Raw genomic sequence first — 24,175 nt, 5'->3', positions numbered from 1 at the left:
TATTGCCATAGATAGTTCTCTTTTTAAATGGCATCTACCATCAACTGTCCTACACTGGCAGAAATAAAAATTGAAAACCAATTCAAAAATTACTGGAATATGTCTTAGAACAAATAAATTAAAATACTGAGGTAGAAAGCTAATGTTACTACTATATATAAATATCATAAAAAACAACATCTTTTTCATAACAATATTTATTGCAAAGACTGAGAACCAATAGGGTGACAGCAACATAAAGATTTTATTATCAGAAGAGGGCCAATAGCTATTTAGTTATGCATTTCAGTTGAGGTCAGAAAACAGCTGCTCCTTATATGCTTGCTAACAATGTGCCGAATTACCTTCAAATTTTATTATAGACTGTGGATGAGGAACTGATTCATTTTTCATTCACACATTTTTGCTTCATAAGATAAAGTAACTGTTAACAGATAATTCTAATGTATGAATGAAAAAACACAAGAATGCCTCTAGCTATGTAGCCTGAGAGCACAGTTAGACCTTTCTCTAACATGAACTCACTGTTGTAGAGTCATATCTATCTTTTGTTTGATAGGAACAAAGTTCACATTAGCCTGATCCAACGCCTCTAAGATCTTAGGCTGAGCTGTCATGTAAAGATTTATTTCCTCTATGAGAGAGTCGTGTTTCTTTAGTTGGGCAGCAAAAAGCTCCTAATAAAAGATGAGAAAACAAATCTTGATCAAACAAGTAAAAATAACTCTGAACAAAACAATTGGCTGATGTCAATCCAGATACATAACCTCCATATCGGTACCAATACCAAAATCGTTGCAGCTCTACTAGAAGTAGTTTGTAGAATATGTACCTTAGTATCATCAGAGCCCCGGGTAACTATGTTCTTAGTGATATCATCAGCCATAACCTGAGTTCTTAGCTTTTCAAAAAGAGCACTCCTCTGTGTCCTCATCTCATCAATCTTAGCTGAGAGCTGCTTGATTCGGGCTACTACAGTTGTCTCCTCCTCATCTAACAACAAAAGGCCAAGTTAATAACAGGCAATCTTTACTATAATAAGAATATTGTCTGTCCGTCTGAAGCCACGCTAGGAACATTAGGAAAAAGGGTTGCCTTGCAGGAAAATCAAAGCCAGGGCTTCACATTCACAGACGAGCACGCTACCACCTCACACCCCATCAACTTGTTGCATAATGAAATAATTATGCATATATATTGATTTACACATGACGATCTCTCATAGCGCACGAGACTGCTAGAGTAACAGTATGGAATAATATTGTCAAAACACAAATGTATAGGCATATCTAGACGAATCAACTGTATTTATATAAAAAGAGTGAATTATTACAAATTAGGTCAAACGATAAAAAAAGAAAAAACCAGCATATTAGAGGTTCTATCCAGAAGAATAGCAAAAACAATAAACAATTAAGACCATCATAAGATCTTGGTAGAAGCCTCGAGTTTCTAAGGTTAGTATGAAGGTATCGAATGTTGAATTAGACATGTCTTGTTGAAACTTTGTATTAACCTACTATATTAGTTACACAGATGTCTCGATTTGGAATATATAATTGAATTTGACAATCCTGCTTCATTTTTTCAATATAGTATAAAAGTTTTAATAAACAGTAGTCATGTTATGCAGTGCGTACAAAACGGAAGACAAAGTTGTGGAGCTTGTTTTTTGAAAGCTATAGTTGTAGCTCTCCACAACTATAGTCATTCGCTCCACAACTGGCTATAGCTGTGGAGCTTCATCGATTGCGGCACATAGTTCTAACGTAAATTATGTGTTAAAAAAAACTAGCTGTTTAACAATCAATTAGAATTGTCTTTATGAAAGTGAGGTGTAGCAGACTCTTAACGTTTATGCTGAAGTTCCCGAGAAGTGTGAATTGGAATCTAGTACCAAGTCTAAAATAGCCTTTGTAATAAAGACTGACATTACTGCTGACGCGCAGTGTATTGAATTTGAGGAAATCGCTCAGCACAAACCAAATTAGAATGTCAATGATGTTATTAGGATGACTGCCCTATAGAATATGATCACTACAAGGTCTTAAAATGTACACATTCTATTCTAATCCGCTTTTGCTTGTAAAAGTTTAAGGTTTATTCCTAAACAATCTAGATAGAAAACCAATTGGACCTGTACTTATTTCTCAATACACTAGAATGATAAAATTAAAACAATTGATTTACAACTTCTGGCACCTATCGAAGATTAAGGCATACCATAAAACCTCTATTTGAGTGCCATGGCACTAGATTTTCCTAACCTCACTCTAGTCTAGAGTGAGGTTTGAAAAATATAGTGATGTCTTATTAGAGGGTGGTGCTTTATTTTTTGACTAGATCATCAGAATTTTACGATAATAAATTCAACTCTTTACAGGTGAAGCGATGCTAATGTCACCTATATTTTGCACCTTCGGGCGGAGCGACATTAGTGTCGTCGGCTTCAAAATTTTTACTAAACTATTTTTCATATACAGTAGACACTCCTATAACATATACAGTAGACACTCCTATAACATATACAGTAGACACTCCTATAACATATACAGTAGACACTCCTATAACATATACAGTAGACACTCCTATAACATATACAGTCAAACATGGATAGCTCGCCCACGGATAGCTCGAACACATGGTTAACTCGAACGGTTTCTTTGGTCCGTTCCCACTTAATGATAAATTGCTACAGATAACTCGACCTCAGCTTCGTTAACTCGAACTGTTTTTTGCCCAACAGCTACCGCAATTGTTCATAAATACTTAGAGACGATCGATTGGTGCAGGTGTTACAGCGTTGGTCCACCAAGCTGAATGTGTCACGAGTCGGAGTATCGCCCAAAGTTCTCTTTAATCTTAACCTCTAAATACTGATAGACAACGAACAGGTAGTACCATTTTCTATAGTGAAAGTATTTTTTGTTATGCTTTATTATAAGCGTATAAAATATTTGTTATTAGGTTTACTTTGCGAAATATACTTTGTTGTTTAGAAACTAAGCAAATCATTGTAGTAAATAAACATCGATATGCACTCCTATCAACTTATTGTAAAATTACCGCAATAATGGTCGATAAAAACAGTGAAATTGATCAAAAAGGAGAAAAATGGTCGAGGCAAACCAATAATACTGCAGTTACGATACAGCCAACAAATTAAAAAGTAAAGTCTAGTTGTTCTTTTTTTGTTTGGCCAAAGAGGAGAGTTTGGACAAATCATGAAATGGACTAGACAATTTACATGTATTTTACTGTTCTTATAACATAAAATTTCTATAACGTAAACATCCCTGGAAAATGTTATTTACGTTGTAGGAGTGCCTACTGTAGGTCGAAGTATCACACCAAGTTAAACAAGTATCTACTTGAGTAAAAGATATTAGCAAGATACAGATAATTATTTCGATAGGACCAAATTCAAGGTTTTATTATTATGGAAAATCTTTAAAACAAGTTTTAAAGATAAATAATTGAAAAAAATAGACTACGATATGCCATAACAATGGGTCACAGTTGCTATTACATTACAGTGTTCCTGAAGAGTATTCTCATGGTTCATCAAAATGTTTGAACTCTTCAGATCAGGTTGTAAACCACATTACGGACAAATCTAAAGACAATGGATCGGATTCCGACCTTAGTGACATCGAATCAGAGTGTAGTTCTGATGATTGTGATTATCGATCTTCTTGGGTATACTGTCACTAAAATCGTGTCAAACACTACCGCAACGAAATAATTCATTGTTATTGATGTAACCGAGTCATTATTAGTACTATTTTGTGGAAACTTTTCTACTGATCACTTGCTATTATGGGTTCGAAAAGATCAAGCATAATGAATGCCAAAGCGGCGATCAAATGGAGGTGGTGTTCAATTAAAGAGTAGCGCTGTATTTTTTTTCCAATTCACATAAAGTGCCGTTCTATTAAAGGTGACAGTCAAATAAAGGTGCGTTCAAACAGATGTTTTACAGTATATTAAAAATCTTTAAAAACATTTCAGTAGAGCCTTTCAAATGAGAATGAACCGCTTTAATCATGTCTTTTTTTGTCAGCATTTGGTATTCATTGACAGTAACACAGCTGCCTCTGGCTAAACTAGTAACACAGCTGTCTCTGGCTAAACTGGTAACACAGCTGCCTCTGGCTAAACTGGTAACACAGCTGCCTCTAGCTAAACTAGTAACACAGCTGCCTCTGGCTAAACTAGTAACACAGCTGCCTCTGGCTAAACTAGTAACACAGCTGCCTCTGGCTAAACTAGTAACACAGCTGCCTCTGGCTAAACTAGTAACACAGCTGCCTCTGGCTAAACTAGTAACACAGCTGCCTCTGGCTAAACTAGTAACACAGCTGCCTCTGGCTAAACTAGTAACACAGCTACCTCTGGCTAAACTAAAACCAAGACACAACTAGATTATGTAGAAAACAGTATAGGCCATTCTAACATAGGCGAATTATATAACATGAGTAATTATCAGTGATAAATTTACGAGCTGAAATGGCTAGTACTCACTCAGCACCGACTGAGGGTTTGGCAGCTCTGCCTTGATCTCTTCCAATGAAGAAGATAGAAGGTTAAGGTTCTTGATGTGCAAGTTCATGGCTTTGTGAAGGTCGGCATTGCTCTGGCTCGCCTTCGTAAACGCCTGCTTGCACTTGTCCAACTCCCCTGATATCTCATCGATCATTACAAGCTGCCTGCGCTTGCCATATTTTGTCTAAAAAATGTAAGACCATTTACTTGTGTCGAAAAGCGGCTAGAGCGCAAGCGAATGTCCAAAATACTTGAGTTTTTTATTTTATTTTTTAATTTAAAATGAAAGAAAGGACTGGCTTTCGTGAAAAGAAATGTAGTTGACTCAGCAAGGATGTCAATATGGATGGAAGACCTTGCATCCGAGGAAGAAGGTCATATCAACAGAAAAAGATAAACAACAGACTTGAAACGACAAACAATAGAAGTTGTTGACACAAGATACACAAGATAACAATTTACGCAAGGAGACTATCCAATGGGAAAGTTGGGATAATCATGTATGCAAGGAGACTATCCAATGGGAGGGTTGGGATAATCATGTATGCAATGAGACTATCCAATGGGAGAGTTGGGATAATCATGCATGCAATGAGACAATCGGTCAGGAGAGTTTTGATAACGATGTATGCGACGAGTTTATCGGATCGGAGAGATGGTGAAGTAGCTGCCGAATGACTTTAAGAATCAGCCATTATTTGTTAAACGGGCAAGAAAGTGATCCCAAACAAAATAGAAGATCTGTCATAGAATTACCCGTAAAACACGTGAATAGTAGAAAGAGTCTTTTGACTGGCCTAATTTGGTTTACCAATCTGTATAATATTTGACTGAAAGCACGGCATACCTGAAATTCCTCTTCTTCCTCCTTTTCTTCTTGTAGAATTCGCTCTGTCTCATCAATATCTGCCATGGTTGCTGTTGATATGGTAGCTAGGTCTACAGCATGCACAAACATAATACAATCACAAATCGTAACGCTAATATTTCTTTATTTCGAAAGATTATAGGCAACATCTATATAATGGAAACAAACTTCAAACCATCGGACACTTGTATTTCTCTTCTAGTATGTGTAATCTGATATAACTGGCCTTGTTTATCAGGCAGTCACTAAAGTCTAAACTATAATCACAACATGCAACGCAATGTTTATTCATGTCACTACCCATACTGTATGCCTATATTGGCTCTTGACACAAGAATTGCTGCCATTAACTCCCATATTTTGTCTGCCTAGACAAATACGAATCCTTACGACTCCAACAGGGTGAATGTGCTAACTATGAGTTCAAAGAGCAGCTCACAAGCTTTAGTTGTAGTACATGCTGAGAAGGCACCATTATAACCACTAAAGTCATTGCTTCTCTCCATAGAGAACTACTTCATATCATTAGTAGAAGTACAGTTGGAGGAGTACAGATGATGCAGTCGATCCTTGCGAACCGAGTCTGGTATAAACACTGACCTGTCATAGCCTGATTCAAGTCTTTCATAGTGTCAGGTCGAACACTGATGGCCGCACACTTCTCCACAAGCACATCTGGTATTGTGTCAAACTGTGGTAGAAGCTTGTCAACATCTATCTGGAGAGATGCCAAGTATTGCCTGCAACCAGCGAGTTGAACAACAGATTAAACACTTCTGGCTCAAATAGAGGACAACTTGAATTAGAAGGGAGCAAATAGAGAAACTGGTTTTATGAAAAGAAAAGAATTAAATGACTGCTGTAGTTCGAAAAGAGCAGATACCAAAAGTGCACGAAGCTTTTCTAATGACCGCCATCTTAGATATGGAAAAGACAGTCAAACATTGATGCACAAATTTGTTTACATCCCATATAAACTTTCGGCAAACATTTGCCTAAACATAGGGAGTAATTTCTAACATAGGAAGTCTGAAGTTTCTCAAAACATGAAAGTTATGTAAGACGAGGCACATGTATGCGCCTCGGGGGTCCCGTGCACCGTGAGAGACCGTCATGAGTAATCAGTATGTGCATAATTAACTCTTTTGCTACCAAATTAATTTCTTTACCGGGACATAATTCCATTTTTAATAAAACTTAATACTTATCAGGGACACGTATAAATCGTCATAACTTTTCAACCACACCGTCTATAAAAATTATTTTTATACCAAATTACACGTCATAAAATTTTACATTAGTTGTTGCCATGAAAAATACCTCAAATGCGTTACGGAATGAGATCGAACACCTTTCCATATCTGAGCATATCTGAGCCAGACACTTTAGCAATATTATTCCAGTGTACGGTATTATTATTACTGATAAAATATGCATAATAACTTTCAGTAGTGTTATCGTAAAGATAAAAGACAAATTTTTTTTCAGTGAAACTACACAACACTGTCTAGATGAGGAGAACAGATCCAACGTTGGAGATGACAGCATTGGAGATGATGGTCGTAAAATCCTGGCATATCACTGGCCTATCAGGTTTTATAGAAAACAGGTTCCATAATACTTACACAGACACATTTATATGACAAATAAGACAATTATTTTGACAAGGTCTAGAGGTGTACACAAAGAAGCAGTGTGCGAAATGTGTGAGCCAATGAAATGATCATGCCAACCGCTAGAGGTGGAACGAGACACGAGACGTCTCGAGTATCGACCTGTCTCGTCTCGACTTAACTATTGCCAAACTCGAGACAGGAAATAGAACTAAAGCGCCTGCGCACGGTTGTTAAAACATGGCTTCTTGCGGTAGCAACAACTCCATATATTGTAATGGATTGCGGGCAACTGCCTTTAAAGTTATACCCGGTCCGTTACTACCTGTTGCTATTGATTATGTTGGCCACTGAGTCTAATCATGTAGTCCGGACAACGACCCTGTTATATTTTAGTTCGGTTCTGTGTCCTTAAAACAGATACCGGGTCGTATCTAATTACTCTTCGGATAATCCAATTTAATAAATAAGACTTTTGCGGGTAAAATGTCTGTATTTTATCGTATCGTGTCTAAACACCAACTGCCCTTCATAAAATTCGGGCCTTTTTTACGTATATACTACCAATTGCGGGTAAAACTTGCCCGGACACGCAAAAACGAACGAAAAGCCGTGTCGACCATAGTCCGTGTTCGGTTAACAATGACGTTTTGTTAGCTCAATATAAGAATATACATGTGCATGTATACAGTAATTAATATAATTTCATGAGTACAATTTAAATATAATTCACATACTACAGTTAATACACAAGCAAAACTTAACATTAATGAAACGATAAGAATGAAAGTGTTATCGTGTGTTCTTTTAGTTGCGGTATTTCTTTGTAGAGCGACGGCTATCGGTCTCATTACACATTACATTAAAAGGTAAGACCTATTCAATAGATGGTAAAAAAAATACATGTACAAAGCAATATGTTTATAATAATTATTATCAATCAAGCTCAAAATTCTTAGAATACATAACTTCGGTATTTTAGAGCTGTTTGTGTCACTTTTGTTTACAAAAAACTACATGCATATCACTATTAGAATGTTGTATTTAAATCGTTTACACCAAGTGAAAATTCAATTTAAAAATAGTTTTATTAACTTTAAATATACCAAGTAGCTAGTACTTGTGTAGTGAAATCATCACCAAATGCTCATTATTTTACTGTCTCGTGTCTCAAGTCTCGAATTTTTACAAGACAGTGTCTCGAGTCTCGTCTCGAACTTAGAAAAACCTGTCTCGTTCCACCTCTACCAACAGCTAAAAAGCATAACAAGATACTGCAAAGAGATGTGAACTTGAGAGAAATACATACGCCAGCACAGTGTCATGCTCTTCTAGCCTTCCTCCAACATCTCTTAGAAGTTTAGCCTTCTCTTCGCTAAAAGTTAACAAACGTTTTTGTCAAAGAACAAACAGCAATTAATGCTTTGTAGTAGTTTTTACTGACACCCATTTCACAATTTGTACATGAGCAACTAGCAACCAGCAACTAGGTTATGAAGATTATGGATTAGCGTTTAAAGCTGAGAGTTTATCTGATAATCTCATGTGATGAATTGAATGTCCCTACCTGAGCACTGTTGCTACAAGTGATGACCTTTAATGATTCAAGTGCTTTGCTTCTCTTGTGATATATTTACAATATATTTATTTCTACTTTGATTTGGTAAGCCTAATTTTGCATTATTATACAAAGAAAACATTTAAATGTCTGGAGAGACTTAACGCAGTCAACTGAATTAGCTGCTTAGAATGATAAGAAGGGCCAGAGTGGGCTTATTGAATAATATTAATCAAGTGTATAAGTCTTTCCCTCTACCGAAAGAGATGCAGGCAGCGTAGCTGCCTCATTCTAGTAACATTTGCTTGGAATTTAGGAAAAATGATAAGAAACCTTTGTAGACTGCACTAACGAATAACAGTAGTGAGAGAAAATTCATGAGGTGAAAAAGTGAACTTAACCGATTAAAGATGGCAAATTCCATCAACATGGAACATTGCATTATATTATAATATACACCTAGAGAATATAGCATTTACAGTCTAATTACACTCTCCAATCACTGACCTTTATGGTTAATATCTCGTGTTTAACCATTTGTCCCAGATGCCAAATACAGAGTTGACTAAAACACATTGAAACTGTTGAACAATTCAATTGGTAGATACCTGTAGAGTGACGATGCCTCATGCGCCTCCATGGGAACAAGTTTGGCAAAGATATCTGGGCCAGACACTGCTTTATCAGATACATCAAAGCCAATCCCCTTGACCAACACGGCTCCTTAAAGAAACAGAGTTACTCGGGTGCACATAGAAAGCTTACAAGCGAGCTGTGTAATGCATAAACTGTTCAACTAGCAATAGAGGTCATTAAAAAGAAAAATGGTGAAATGCCTATCAAGGGTCTGGCATTCATCTGGACGATTCTTAAAAGAGAAAGGTACAAGCCAAAAGTAAATTTATCGTTATCGACAAATTTATGCAACCATATCATAATCTCATGAATGTAAGCACTAACCTTTGACCTCAGGTAGCGAATCGATATCCGGCATTTTTTCATGATACACAAAGTCGTTCTCCTTTTTGGCTGCAATATATTTACCTGTCACCACATCATTTATGTACTGAATAGATGTCTTAACATCATCTCCCATCGTCTGTAAAAGAATCGACAGCTTTGTTCAGGTGTTACAAGTTACCGCAAACTAATACCCTACAGAATTAAAATATTCGATGGATTTAATAATTCGCGAGTTCGCGTACAGTCAAATCTGTGAATAATTAAAATCCGCGAATTAGTTTTATTTTTAACACAAGGGGGAATAATTACTACTTCAAATTAAAAACTAGCCGCTAGGCAGAGTTATTAAACATAGCTGAGTTCCAAACTCTTAAAATCTTCGCCGGGGCTTTGAGTTAAGCCCATGTCCAATGCATCACACTTCTTTACAAAAATTTTCAAGGTTGTCACAAGTTATTCGAAATTCGGCATGGCATCATTATCAAAAAACAAATCTCCTGCAGTTCTTTACGTTGAAAAACCTCATAACTTACCACAAGTTGTTGGTTCACCAAAGGCCTCCAAATCGATGAATATTCATGAAAACCTCTGGATGCAGCCAAAAATTTCTAGCTTAGTATGATCAACATAAAATTCTTAGCTAAACTGAAACCTAAACACGTGGTATACGCACGTGGTATACGCACGTGGTATACGCACGTGGTATACGCACGTGGTATACGCACGTGGTATACGCGTGTGAAGGTTTTACTCTATTGTTAGATGCTTTAACGGATTAATTTATTCACGAATGTGTTCATCCACGAATAATTTGCGAATATGCTTGAATAATCCGCGAATATGCTTGAAAAGACAATTTTCGCGAAATTCAACTCGGCGAATAATTTCATCCCGTATTATAAGTATCGTAAGTATTAATATTACAGGCCTGAATCAATAAAACCAAATCAAAGGGCTTGTAGAAAGACTACCACAATAGCGCACAACAAAATAGCGCAATCATAAAAACAGTTATGAAGTAAGACCAGGAAACACAAGTTACACGTTTAAAGAGTTTAATTACATCGTTTGAGTAACATGTCTGTGAATCCTAATTATTTAGAATAAGCGTCGTGAGAACAACATACAGTAAGTAATACATTGACATACTAGTGTCCCAACATACAGTAACTAACACCTTGACATACGAGTGTCCCAACATACAGTAAGTAATACCTTGACATACGAGTGTTCCAACATACAGTAAGTAATACCTTGCCATACGAGTGTTCCAACATGCAGTAAGTAATACCTTGCCATACGAGTGTTCCAACATGCAGTAAGTAATACCTTGACATACGAGTGTTCCAACATACAGTAAGTAATACCTCGACAAACGAGTGTCCCAACATACAGTAAGTAATACCTTGACATACGAGTGTTCCAACATACAGTAAGTAATACCTTGACAAACGAGTGTTCCAACATACAGTAAGTAATACCTTGACATACGAGTGTCCCAACATATAGTAAGTAATACCTTGACATACGAGTGTTCCAACATACAGTAAGTAATACCTTGATATATGAGTGTCCTGACATACAGTTAGAAATACCTTGACATACAAGTGTTCCAACATACAGTAAGTAATACCTTGACATACGGGTGTCTCAACATACGAGAAATCTGAGACACCCTTACCTCGCCCACCTGATAACAGTCGTTAACCAAGTTGGTAATTCGTAAATTCCCCTACAGAGAATGTGAAAGGCTACTAGAGAGAACAGCATTGCTTGGTCTTTCTTGACGGATCAGTTTGAAACAAGGCGGAACCAAAAAAGTAAAAAAATGAAAACAACATTAGAATCAAGTTTAGTGTAACTGAAGAGAAAACTTATTTTCAAGTCTGCATTTAGTGAGCTAAGTTTATTTATATTAAATTCCATTTCTCTTAATTAAACGCACCACCATTAGCTGCCACCATCTGTCTAGAAGGTACGAACTCCATACACTGCCGTACATAATGTTACATTTTATTGCAGATCATAACTGGCAAATAGGTATTTGTTACGTTGAACGTAGGTAATAAATTACTACCATTAAAAACATGTATTTTCTTTGTAATATCCTGTGCATATGTGTTTTTTTTCAGAGGGTGAGATTAATTTGTGTTTAGTTATTTTGAATAAGAAAGTTGATTTGAGATACAAGTGAATTGACACACAACTTTGGAGCTCAAAGGTATACAGTTCGTACCTCAAGGTATTGCTGTACTGGCATGAAATAAGGATATAGAACAGGGGTGGGCAACTGGGGGCCCCAGGGCCACCTGTGGCCATTTGCCCATTTTTCAGTGGCCTTTTTAATGCTTCAGATTTTTTAAAGTAAAAGATTTATATGCATTCTGATTAGCACAGCATAGATTTGGTGACAAATTACTTTATTATAATAAAATTTAATATGTGTACAAACATGACAATTTGTAAATGTAGTAGCACCAATATAGACAAGGATGATTAACTATTTTCCTTCTCACCAAATGGGGAAACTTTCTATCGGAAATTTGAAATTCCTTATTTGAGTTTCTCCGCTATCAATCATACATTTGTTCTGGGGATTTCCCTAGATGGCCTAGAAATTTCCCACATTATACACTGCCTAGTTTTAATTTTTGGAATATAACCAGAGACATTTGACAACATGGCTTCGACATCAGTGGACAGGAAAAACAGATCATTCAATATAGATTGGACTGAGAAGTTCCTCTTCCATGAAGTAGCGAATAAACCAGTGTGCCTCATCTGTTCTAAAACAATATCTATTAACAAGCAACCAAACGTCGCCAGACCTTACAATACAAACCACTCAGACTATGATGGAAGATATCCAACTAGAATTGTCAGAAAAAAGGAGCATCTACAGGAGTTGTTACAGCAAGTGCGTGGTCAGATGAATATGATGAAATCTGCAACTTCTATTCAGAAAAGATGCACTGCTACTAGTTACCAAGTAGCTCACATTCTTGGAAAAGCCATGGCTCCGTATGGTGAAAGCGAGACTATCAAAGAATGTATGCTGAACACTGTTAAAACACTATTTCCTGACAAAAAAGATATCCATGAGGCTATACAAGGTGTGCAACTCTTACACAAAACTACCACCAACCGAATTGAAACTATTGCAGAGCACCTAACAGAGAAAGTCGTGAATGACTTGAAAGAATGTACTGCTTTTTCCATAGCTTTGGATGAAAGTACAGATATTAATGATGGTGCACAGCTTTGTATATTTGTTCGATACTTTGTTAACAATGCGTTACAAGAACAATTTTTATCCCTGATCCTACTAACCAATTGTATGACAGGTGAAGATAATTACAAAGCTTTCAAGACATTCATGGATACTCATAATATACCTCTGAACAAAATAATAGGAGTAGCAACTGATTGCGCGCCTGCGATGGTGGGGAGACAATGAGGTTTTGTAAAACATCTCATGGATGTTACTCCTACTGTAACTGTAGTTCCATTCCACAGCATAATTCACAAGACTATGTTGTGCTCTAAGTTAATGCTGACTACAAGAACCTTATGCTGATATCATGAGAATGATAAATTATCTTAAAAGCAAGTCAGCGTTGCGTCATCAACAGCTGAGAGCCTTCTTGCAGAACCTTGAAGCAGAATATGATGAGCTTCTTACTCACGATAATGTCCGGTAAGTTACAAGCGCCGCGCATATAAATTGAATGTAAAAGTCATGTGCATCTTGTTACAAAGCTTGGCAGCACATGAAACTGGATCTCTTATGTTGTTTTTATGTTATCTGGTGAAACAATAACTCATATTATATCTATACCAGTTTCAATTTCTACTAATGATTTAAATTTGCCAACTTGCAGGTGGCTGGTGGATGCTCAAAAATGAGGTAGACAGCTTCCTTAGTGAGATTGATACAGAAGAAGCTAACACATTCTTGGAACTTTTGCGATCTGAACAGAAGATGGTAGACATGGCATTTCTAGTTGACTTCCTCAGCTACATGAATGATCTGAATGTCAAGCTGCAAGGTGATGGAAAAGATGTTATTCATCTTTGGCAAATGATATCTGCTTACCAAAGAATGTTTGAAGTATTCCACAATGATATTGCTAATGATTTGGATCATTTTCCAATGCTAAAAGGCTTTATGCACACATTGGAAGATCCTGACATTGTCGATATTGTCAAACCACAAACTTTCATAGCTTATGTTATCAATGAAATGAATTGTCGTTTCAAAGCTTTCAAAGATTTGAATTTCCTGATCGATTTATTTGCATGCCCTGATAATAAGGAAAACCACAAATGGAAACAGCAATTGCGTACATTTATGGTGGAGGTTAGTCCAGCATCGATGGAACTGGAGCTATGTGAATTTTTGTCAGACAACTGTATTCGAGAGTAAAACAAAACCCAAGCACCATCGCTCTTCTGAACACAGCTCATCGTTCATGAGAAGTTTCCTCTGCTGTCACAAATTGCCATAAAACTGCTTAGTTTATTTGGCAGCACATACTTGTGTGAATGTCTGTTCAGTAAACTGGTGTTCATAAAAAATAAGTACAGAAGTACTCTGACCGACCAGTATACTAAGCAGCCTATAACTGTAACTATTGTAACTGTAACTTGTAACTGTAACTTATAACTGTAATTATCCCACTGATATGATATAAAATATTATGGAGGACTGACATATTATGTATCCATTGTTTACCAATCATCTATGATTCTCTGTATGCACTATTATTATATTCTTATATAGAATAGTAGAATAGCCTGCCCGAACTTGCCTGCATGCACTTATGTAATCTTTGTATATTCCTTTTATCGAACTTGCTTGCATGCTCTTATGTAATCCTTGTATATTCCTTTTATGGGCATAGCTAGGGTAGGGGCGGAGTCAACGCGCTATATAAGCCAGTGCACGAGTTGCACTGGCGCGGTTGGTATAATTCTATGTTGTTACACGCTTATACTCAAGATTACAGTAATAAACAGAATAATTCTACTCAAAAGAACTGATTGACTCAATTGACGCCTGCCTGGGTGGCTTAAAGGTTGTAGAAAGCAGGCTTCGATCCAACATCAGACGGAACTGCCAGGGTGGATCTAGAGGGCTAGGAATTGGTCTACGCTTTAACTAGACCTGATCGGGTATGCGATGTCATAAGAGATCAGGCTCTAGAGCGAGCTGATAGTGGACCTAGACTAGTCAACTATAGAGACACAGAGGGCAGGCTAAAGTGGTTTTGGAGTAAGCCTGACTGCTGGGTACTTGTCGTGAAGTGGCCTGACCCTTCGGGCATGTCAGGCAGGCCCCAGATAAAGTGCACCAGGAGTTTAGGTTACGTCCACCTGTTAGTGTGGTAAAGCTGACTCAGCTACCGGAGCCAGGCCTTTACAATACTGAGGACGCAACTACCTACTACGTCACTACGACAATGCAGCAACTTCTCATGGACAGTGATATGTGTACAATTGAAATGTGTGTTCAATGTGCAATTATAAAAAAATATGTTATATGAATCACAGATTAACCTTGTGCTTATTGCCCTAATAATGCTTTATACATGTATAGCTATATTAATAGTGGTATGGTTTGACAGTTTCCAATGTGTTTGATCACGTGGCCCTTCGTTTTGGCTGACTTCTGAATTTGGCCCTCATGCAAAAGAGGTTGCCCACCTCTGAGAGGTCCACGGAATTGAGTATCTCTAGCTAATATTCTATATTATAGAATATTAGCTAGAGATACTCAATGCTGTGGAAATTGATAGATTACACAGACTCAACATTCCAACTGAAACTACAGATTCATCATCACAGCACCTGAGAATACAGGCTCAACAACATGATCTCTATAGAATGCAAGTCCAACACTGACAAGGTAGGCTATAAGTTGAACAACTTCCCGGTACCAGTTGCACCAGAGTTAGTTTGATTTTTAGACTAAGCACCATAAGATACTGGTCTAATAGTGAGCCAGATGAGCAGCAACCTAAATATCTTAGAGAAGGCTCATCTTCATCTCACATCAAATTATTGTTTTGGCATAAATAATGGCTATTAGAAAGATCAAAGTCCAGCATTCAGCTGTCAGTCACCATTGTTTTATTTAGTATGTGACCACCTTTATCTGCCTGTTCTACAGATTGGTTCAGAGCTTTGAAATGCCACAGTTCGCCAAGAACCAACTGTTGAAATTAACATCCTGAACAGAAAGTAAACGCCTGCATTCAGAATTGAGAAGGCCTCATATTTTCAAAATGTTGCTTCTAGCCAAACAAACACCAGAAATTTTCGCATATTTCGAGAATAGCTAGACAAGTTCATTCAAGCACCATTTGTAACCAATGTTTGAATATTCATGTCATCTCTAGTATATGAACAAACCTGAGAGAGTTTTACACACTCGGCGAGTTTTTTTGAAGCAGTGTGAGCATACGCTAGTCTCTCTCCATAGCTCTGCTGATCCTCCGCTTGCAGAGTCAGGTAATAGTACATCACACACTGCATGAAGTTGATTTTCAACTCCAAGTGCCTTTTCCACTCCTGCACAGACAAATGAAAATAAAAAATGAGGAATGGAATACACGTAATTAATGGCCATGTAATTAATGTAATCAGCCGCTCTCATACATCCTATTGGTTGAATATAATACACAAGCCACTCTCATACATCCTATTGGTTGAATATAATACATACGCCGCTCTCATACATCCTATTGGTTGAAGCAAAGGTGAAGTGGGTATTCTAAAGGTCTCACACACGGCATAGATGTTAAGTTAATAACACTTTGTGTATAAATAAAGTCCCTCAAGTTTTAACTTTCAATGCATCGCAGCATAAATGTAGGACATTCCACCCTACCTTTTCCATCAACTGTTATGTATCAAGATTTCAGCGACTAATCAGTGCATGGCTAGAACAGTCATATAATAAGTAGGCAATGACAACATGTTTGTCACTCCATTTGCAAAATATTTCAATAATATAAAATATCAGTTTTAATCAAAAAGTTATTATCATTAACTATGTTATAAGTTACTATGCACTTTTCCTCATAATAAAGACTTCAACTAGTAAACTACTTTTTGTTCCAAATTTAGCTTTGAATTCAGACAAGTACATATTGTAAGATCACTGAAGTAGAGCATGTATGCATAGATATTGTTGTCCCTCCAGCTAATATAAGCGTGGATGGAGGACTTTCTATACTACGGAAAGTTTGTGCCGAAAATCATCATATTAAGACATTAGAAATCCATCCGTCATCCCACCAAGACATCTGACATCTGATATAGACGTAGTAAGCAGAATATATTAGGCCTGCGCTTGGTTATCTGTCAAATACTTACCACTAACCAGACAGAAAAACCACATGATAGCAAATTTCAATGTTCAATCGCCATTATTAGTAATTGCCAACAGAAAAAGCAATGGAAGAAATTGCGGTCCATCTGATATAACAGCAGACAACCTGAGAGAAATATGGTCAAGCTTGCAACGAGAATGTACCCATAAGTCCTCAAGCTATAACGTACACAAGCTACGTGAGCTCAGATATACTGCGTACCTGGCACTATTAAGAACAAGCTTGTATAACCGCATACAATACTTTATGCCACTGACCTTGACCTGTGAAGAACCAAACTGTCGAGTAGGATTACTGCTCTCAAGGAAGCGCAGGGCTGCCTTGTAGAACTCTACGCATTGAGCAGCAACCTTGGCCGTTATGGATGCCTTTCTGTTGTCGGTCATAGACTTCTCCAAAATACATTCCTGTGACTGAGCCTGCAGAAGAGCAACTCCTTGTAGGACAACAAGTCAATGTTACGCTGATAACAACATCCTGTGAGCTGTTGTGAGAGAAGTAATTACCTGCATAATTATTTCTCAGTTTGTTATAAGTTATATATTACAGCTTTGAAAAATGAAATCTGGAAGGACTCGAGTAGTGATGAACACGAATGGTTATGGATACTCTGGAGATATAGTAGGATTGTGTTTTCATTCAGTACAAATACTAATTGGCTAACTGGATATTTGGTAATGTACGTACTAGGGTTATTAACTCTAACACACCTACAAGTGTGACAAATATACATGTACTTTTACATATATATACATGTATATAAAAGCATGACACTCAGCTAAAAATTGCATCAGATGAAACACAAATAGATACACGTATTTTGAGCTCAGCTAGATCTTACTGCTGACTATGACAAAAAAGAAAACTCTCTGTACATATTCTTAAGTGACAGCGGATCATTCTAAGCTAGCAGTCTATGCTGAGATCTAAAAACTTCAGCTGCAGACTTGTACAAATTCTACTTCTTCAGATTTCGTATATAATTGTTATGCCATGGGTTAACATCAGCTATTCATCGTAATATTCCACCATCAAAACAACTGTAACGGCTCAACAATCTAACATCAAATTATCTAATTAACACACAATAACTAAACTTTGAAAACTAAGAATTTGTAACAAGCTACAGTAGTAAGTACTGTAGTAAGTACAGTAGTAAGTACTGTGGTAAATACAGTAGTAAGTACTGTAGTAAGTACTGTAGTAAGTACTGTAGTAAGTACTGTAGTAAGTACTGTAGTACGTACTGTAGTAAGTACAGTAGTAAGTACTGTAGTAAGTACAATAGTAAGTACTGTAATAAGTACTGTAGTAAGTAGAGTAGTAAGTACTATAGTAAGTACTGTAGTACGTACTGTAGTAAGTACTGTAGTAAGTACACATACTACTTTATTCCTTTATAAAAAAAATCATAGTGTATAAATTCAGTCATGTTATAAGCCAAGGAGCAATAAAACTTCTATATTTAATGTAACCAGATGTTTATTACTAATACTAAAAGCCAGTGACCATTACCAGCATAGTTTGCTCCTGAAATGATAGGATGTCAAATGACCAATCGGCTGCATAACCAGAGTTGAAGTTGTCCCTCACTTGCTGGAATGCCCAGGCAGCGCATTGCAAATGTGTGCAGGAAATCTTCATGCCTATAACATCCATGTTTCACTTGAGAAACGGTGCAAACTAAATAAATTAACATTATAGATATATTAAACTGGGATTTTCAATAGAATAAGTTTCAACACATTCTATAATGCACAGAAAAACAACGATATTTCAATAAGTAGCCATAATGGTGCAATGTGAACAGGTTAACATCTAAGTATTTTGAGCAGCTAACTGCCTTTTTATGAACCCCAGCTGCCATATATGCCAAGAAAGGAATGAACGGTACCAATATTGTACAGGACTGATAACAGTTCAGGTATCTCCAGCAGTTACTTACCTTCAGGTGAACTGCGGTTGTCAGAGATCCCAAGAAAGGAATGCATAGCTCCGATATTGTAAAGGACTGCGGCCTTTTCAAATTCAACCTCACTGTGACTGCTAGAGTTTCCTTGGTACGTGTCCTCCCTGCATGTGAATTTCTATGTACAATGCTTTAATTATATACTACCGAAATTTGAACACATTTTCATAGGTATCCTTAGTGAGCCAGCAGCTACATAATTACATAATGTCACACCTTGTAAAACCTCTAACTGAACGCCACCTTTATTTAACTGCCACTGTGACATTCTTTGATCTTTATGAACCCATAATATCAAGTGATCAGTCGAAAAGTGTCCACAAAATCATATTAATAATAAATCGTTTACATTTATAACAATCAATTATCTTGTTATCTAACTCCTAAGCTTTTCGTTTTTTCGTTAAAACTTTGAAAGTACCGCCAAAGAACTACTCAGTAACTGTCTCAGCTTATTCCTTGTTTAACGCGGTCTTCATACTTCGAAGTATGAATATAAAAACGGTTTACATTTATGATGGTATATGAACGACAAAGCAAAGTTTTACGCTAAAAGCTGTGCTTAGCACGCAAAACCTCTACACTTTGCATTTGTGCAAAATGCAAAGTGTAACGCATAAAAGTTTTGCTCTGCTAAAAAATTGTTTCGATGCTAGTATCACTAGCTATGCGGTGCAGAAGAATTGAGATCAGAACATTGTGAAAGGCTGCACAATGAATTAGCCTAAACACAATGTAACCATGGATAAATATTTGTTGCACCATGAGTTTGACATGTGAAAACATTGAGAGCAAATTACTCTTATATGTCAAGATATGAATGCATTTTATAAGAAAACTATATGGAGTATCTAGGTAGACCTCAATTGCATGATCTATCAGTTATATGGAGTATCTAGGTAGACCTCAATTGCATGATCTATCAGCTATATGGAGTATCTAGGTAGACCTCAATTGCATGATCTATCAGCTATATGGAGTATCTAGGTAGACCTCAATTGCATGATCTATCAGCTATATGGAGTATCTAGGTAGACCTCAATTGCATGATCTATCAGCTATATGGAGTATCTAGGCAGACCTCAATTGCATGATCTATCAGCTATATGGAGTATCTAGGTAGACCTCAATTGCATGATCTATCAGCTATATGGAGTATCTAGGTAGACCTCAATTGCATGATCTATCAGCTATATGGAGTATCTAGGTAGACCTCAATTGCATGATCTATCAGTTATATGGAGTATCTAGGTAGACCTCAATTGCATGATCTATCAGCTATATGGAGTATCTAGGTAGACCTCAATTGCATGATCTATCAGTTATATGGAGTATCTAGGTAGACCTCAATTGCATGATCTATCAGCTATATGGAGTATCTAGGTAGACCTCAATTGCATGATCTATCAGTTATATGGAGTATCTAGGTAGACCTCAATTGCATGATCTATCAGCTATATGGAGTATCTAGGTAGACCTCAATTGCATGATCTATCAGCTATATGGAGTATCTAGGTAGACCTCAATTGCATGATCTATCAGTTATATGGAGTATCTAGGTAGACCTCAATTGCATGATCTATCAGCTATATGGAGTATCTAGGTAGACCTCAATTGCATGATCTATCAGCTATATGGAGTATCTAGGTAGACCTCAATTGCATGATCTATCAGCTATATGGAGTATCTAGGTAGACCTCAATTGCATGATCTATCAGCTATATGGAGTATCTAGGCAGACCTCAATTGCATGATCTATCAGCTATATGGAGTATCTAGGTAGACCTCAATTGCATGATCTATCAGCTATATGGAGTATCTAGGTAGACCTCAATTGCATGATCTATCAGTTATGAGATGCAAGAAGTGTTTTGTAAGTAGAGAGTGCTATGCACATTACATAACATTTATTTAAAAATATTGATTTATTTCTGACTGTAGCTGACAGTTCTTACTCTAAAATGTTATAGGTTAAGCTCACTCTATCTGAAGTCATGAGCAGATGTACCTTGAAATAGTGAGTTACTAGGCCACCTTAAACGACTATGAATTTCCTTTAATCATTTCCTACTTGATGAGCTGCAAGCTTTAAGACTTTTCCACTATCACGTACCATGTAAACTCCAGACCAGGAACGCTTGTTCCAACTAGGAAAGGGAATCTGTTGAGCAGGAAACATAGCTGACAGTAGTATCGCTTCAGAGTGCCACAGGCTGCGTAGTCCACCGGTACATAGATTACTGTCTGAAACACACAGCAACGTTACATAAGATACAAAAGGCCTATATAGCTCAAAACAAAACATGAAGATGGGAGAATGTTATTTACCAGAAGTTGAATCTTTAAAAAATACATCATGTGTTCAGATATGTAAGTATGTATATATGTAAGTTATATACAGTCAAACATGGATAACTCGTCCACGGATAGCTCGAACACATGGTTAATTCGAACATTTCCTTTGGTCCGTTCCCACGTAATGATAAATTGCTATAGATAACTCGAACTCAACACTGTTAATTCGAACTGTTTTTTTGCCCAACGGCTACCGAAACGGTTGTTATCGCTTTAGAAAAACACTTTATTCAAAGCCATAGAGGTAAACTTCATCTTTTCGTAATTCATAAGCGTCGTTATTACCACCATCGGCAAAATATTTTTGTCAACGACTTTTCTAAAAGTTTGGTGAAATTTGATTTATACTGCGATATGATGAATAGCACGGGCTAGCCGGGTCACGCGCGTAAGGATTTTCGCCATGCACATACAAAACAAAAATCGCATGTTGTTTTGTATGTGCGTGGCAAAAATTCTTGAGTGCGTGACCCGGCTAGCCCGTGATGAATAGTTTTCCGACGTTGATTCCGTGTTGAATCAACGTCGGAATGTTGAATGTTTAAAACGTCTTAAAATTTTTTTGTAATTAAACGTATACGTTGTCTGAGCTACAAAAAACTATTCATCGTTTGATCTAAACACAGAATACGTGTGTACATTCAATAAGTATCTATTAAAAAAGCGTGAGTGATATAGAATGTACCGTAAAACCTCGTAAAACTTTTAATTGAACTGCCTCGGAGTGTTGCTCTTAACGAATCCCAGGTAAAGTAAGGTAATCTGCATAAACTTCAAGAAAAAACGGCAAAATTGATCGTGGGTAAAACCCCAAAAGAAAAAAATGTCTTTTCTTTTGAGCATTTCAACAACGATCAAGTTTTGCCAATGTCAATCTGAAAAACGTCCTGGCAATAACATCACCTCAAACAACAAACCAATCTCAAGTGATAGAAAAATCTCTATACTTTTTCATGAAAACGTTTTAAACTTTACATTAGAAGCATTTAATTTGAAACAAGCCATTTGTGCTTTTGATTTATATTATAGTTTGTATATGTACATGTATCTACTAATAAATAAGTAAATATATGGACTTGTGACAGTGCTCTGATAACTTGAATGCTCTGATAATTCGAACACTTTTGCTCGGTCCCTTGAAGTTCGAGTTATCCATGTTTGACTGTATATAACTTATAATATAGTTCTGATATATGTAAGTTAGCTCATTAGAGAACAGAATTTAAATTATGAACAGATGCAACTTGCATTATATCCATAAATGGAAAAATATGCTGATTAAAAAAAATCCCCAACTTTTCAGCTACAAATCAAAGAGCATGCATAGCCAATCATGTCAGGGAAGTATTATTGATGATGGAATCTCTACGCTAAATTTGAAAGAAATAGATTTGATTGAACAAATACCATGGATGAAATTTTATTTCCTAGAAGTTTAGGAGCTTGTAAGTAAAAACTAGCATTATGCCAAAATCATTGCCATTAGTTAGTTAGTGCTGCTAACTGGTGATTGGTTCAGCAGCACAGCTAAAACATTAAAATTGGTGGTTGGAAAGTCAGCCACGATATATGAAAAAATATTAATGATTATAGATGACTACGGATAATAACTACCATTATATATAACAGTAATATTCTAATCTAATCTAAAATTTTCCCACTACACCCTTCTAGAAAGAAGGAAAGGTGTGGGAACTCTTTTATTACAAAAATTCTTTACTAAAAACCTCTCAGGTCTCGAGTTGTTCTCGGCCAAAAAGAATTAAAAAACGCATTTGTCCGGATTGTTGGCACAAACAGACCTGCTTTTTGTTGAGTGTTGTGTTGCTTGATAGTATTTTTAAAATCAGGGACCGTAAAGTTTCCTTCCACTGCTTTTAAATAAAATGCACACCTAATATCTTTTCTCCGTTTAGCTAAACTCTCGATCCCTGTATTTGCTCTTATTTCTGTAAAACTGACTTGCCCCTTTAGTTTAAAAATGAACCTTAAAGCGGTGTTCTGTATTTTCTCAAATTTTTTGATATCTTTTTTCATAAACGGGTCCCATACCGTGCAACCGTACTCTAAAAGTGGCCTCACCAAAGAAAAATAAGCAATCTGCCGAGTTTTTGTGTCAGCATGCTTTAAAACTCTCCTTAGCATATGTAATGTTCTATTAGCTTTGCTTATTATTTTCACATAGTGAATTTCCCATTTCAGGTTATTTTGCAACTCAATGCCAAGATATGGATGTGAATCAACATTGTCTAATCGTTGGTCACATAAAAAATAACTTGCTTTTAATATTAGTATTAAAAACTATGGGTGTTGATTGTCTCAACTCTAAATGGTGCATTTGGATTACTTACCCAAGATTACACCGAAGAGATGATTATAAGTGTATTTTATATTTATACTTGCAAACCATTTGTATCTAATACAACCAAGAGCAAAAATTATTAGCACAAAATATGCATGGAATAAAATGAAAGATCAGAATAGAATTGTTAAGATCTTACAGAGCGCAACTTGTCCAGTTCTTCACATTCTCGAGCATACCCAGATGAATCTTCCTCAAAGTGAGTAGATATTAGCTAAAAAAAGAAGTGTTTGTTGAAAACTATTTTAAAATTAAATTTACATGTAATACGTATTAAATAATTGGCAAATATTTGGAATAAGCGGTTGGTGTGACGGTCATAACAACTTTCATTATTCAGGGTTGAAGGCAAGTCATAATATTTAAGTAACTCTACAAGTCCTCACTACATACTGAGCAGAACCAACAACTAATACATACTTTTAAAAGAACCGAAGTAAATTTTGTTTTGTCAGAGGAATTCTTTTGGTCAAAACAAATCATAGGAAGCCTGGCTGCTTCCATGACTAAAAATCTTGTGAAGCAAGCTGGTCGTGGTTCTCAGT

General features: G+C 36.5%; 1 protein-coding gene across 1 annotated transcript in view; it reads right to left on the bottom strand.

Annotated features, from left to right (window-relative positions):
- LOC137388156 (uncharacterized) overlaps nt 1-24,141 on the bottom strand; it is a 52,334-nt gene extending 28,193 nt beyond the window's left edge. The window contains exons 1-15 of the mRNA XM_068074660.1: nt 24,051-24,141; nt 23,770-23,844; nt 21,027-21,157; nt 18,890-19,017; nt 18,460-18,590; nt 17,202-17,363; nt 15,962-16,120; nt 9,545-9,683; nt 9,193-9,307; nt 8,336-8,401; nt 6,014-6,153; nt 5,393-5,484; nt 4,525-4,729; nt 833-993; nt 526-677 (exon numbers count right to left, since the gene is read on the bottom strand). Of these exons, the coding sequence (XP_067930761.1) occupies nt 526-677; nt 833-993; nt 4,525-4,729; nt 5,393-5,484; nt 6,014-6,153; nt 8,336-8,401; nt 9,193-9,307; nt 9,545-9,683; nt 15,962-16,120; nt 17,202-17,363; nt 18,460-18,590; nt 18,890-19,017; nt 21,027-21,157; nt 23,770-23,844; nt 24,051-24,134 (1,940 nt within the window). The 5' untranslated portion in view covers nt 24,135-24,141. The remainder of the gene's footprint in view (nt 1-525; nt 678-832; nt 994-4,524; nt 4,730-5,392; nt 5,485-6,013; nt 6,154-8,335; nt 8,402-9,192; nt 9,308-9,544; nt 9,684-15,961; nt 16,121-17,201; nt 17,364-18,459; nt 18,591-18,889; nt 19,018-21,026; nt 21,158-23,769; nt 23,845-24,050) is intronic.
- Between the last annotated feature and the right edge of the window lie 34 nt (nt 24,142-24,175).

This window comes from Watersipora subatra, chromosome 2 (assembly GCF_963576615.1).
Source record: "Watersipora subatra chromosome 2, tzWatSuba1.1, whole genome shotgun sequence".
NCBI classification, from domain to species: domain Eukaryota; kingdom Metazoa; phylum Bryozoa; class Gymnolaemata; order Cheilostomatida; family Watersiporidae; genus Watersipora; species Watersipora subatra.
This window is presented reverse-complemented; position numbering and strand designations above follow the sequence as displayed.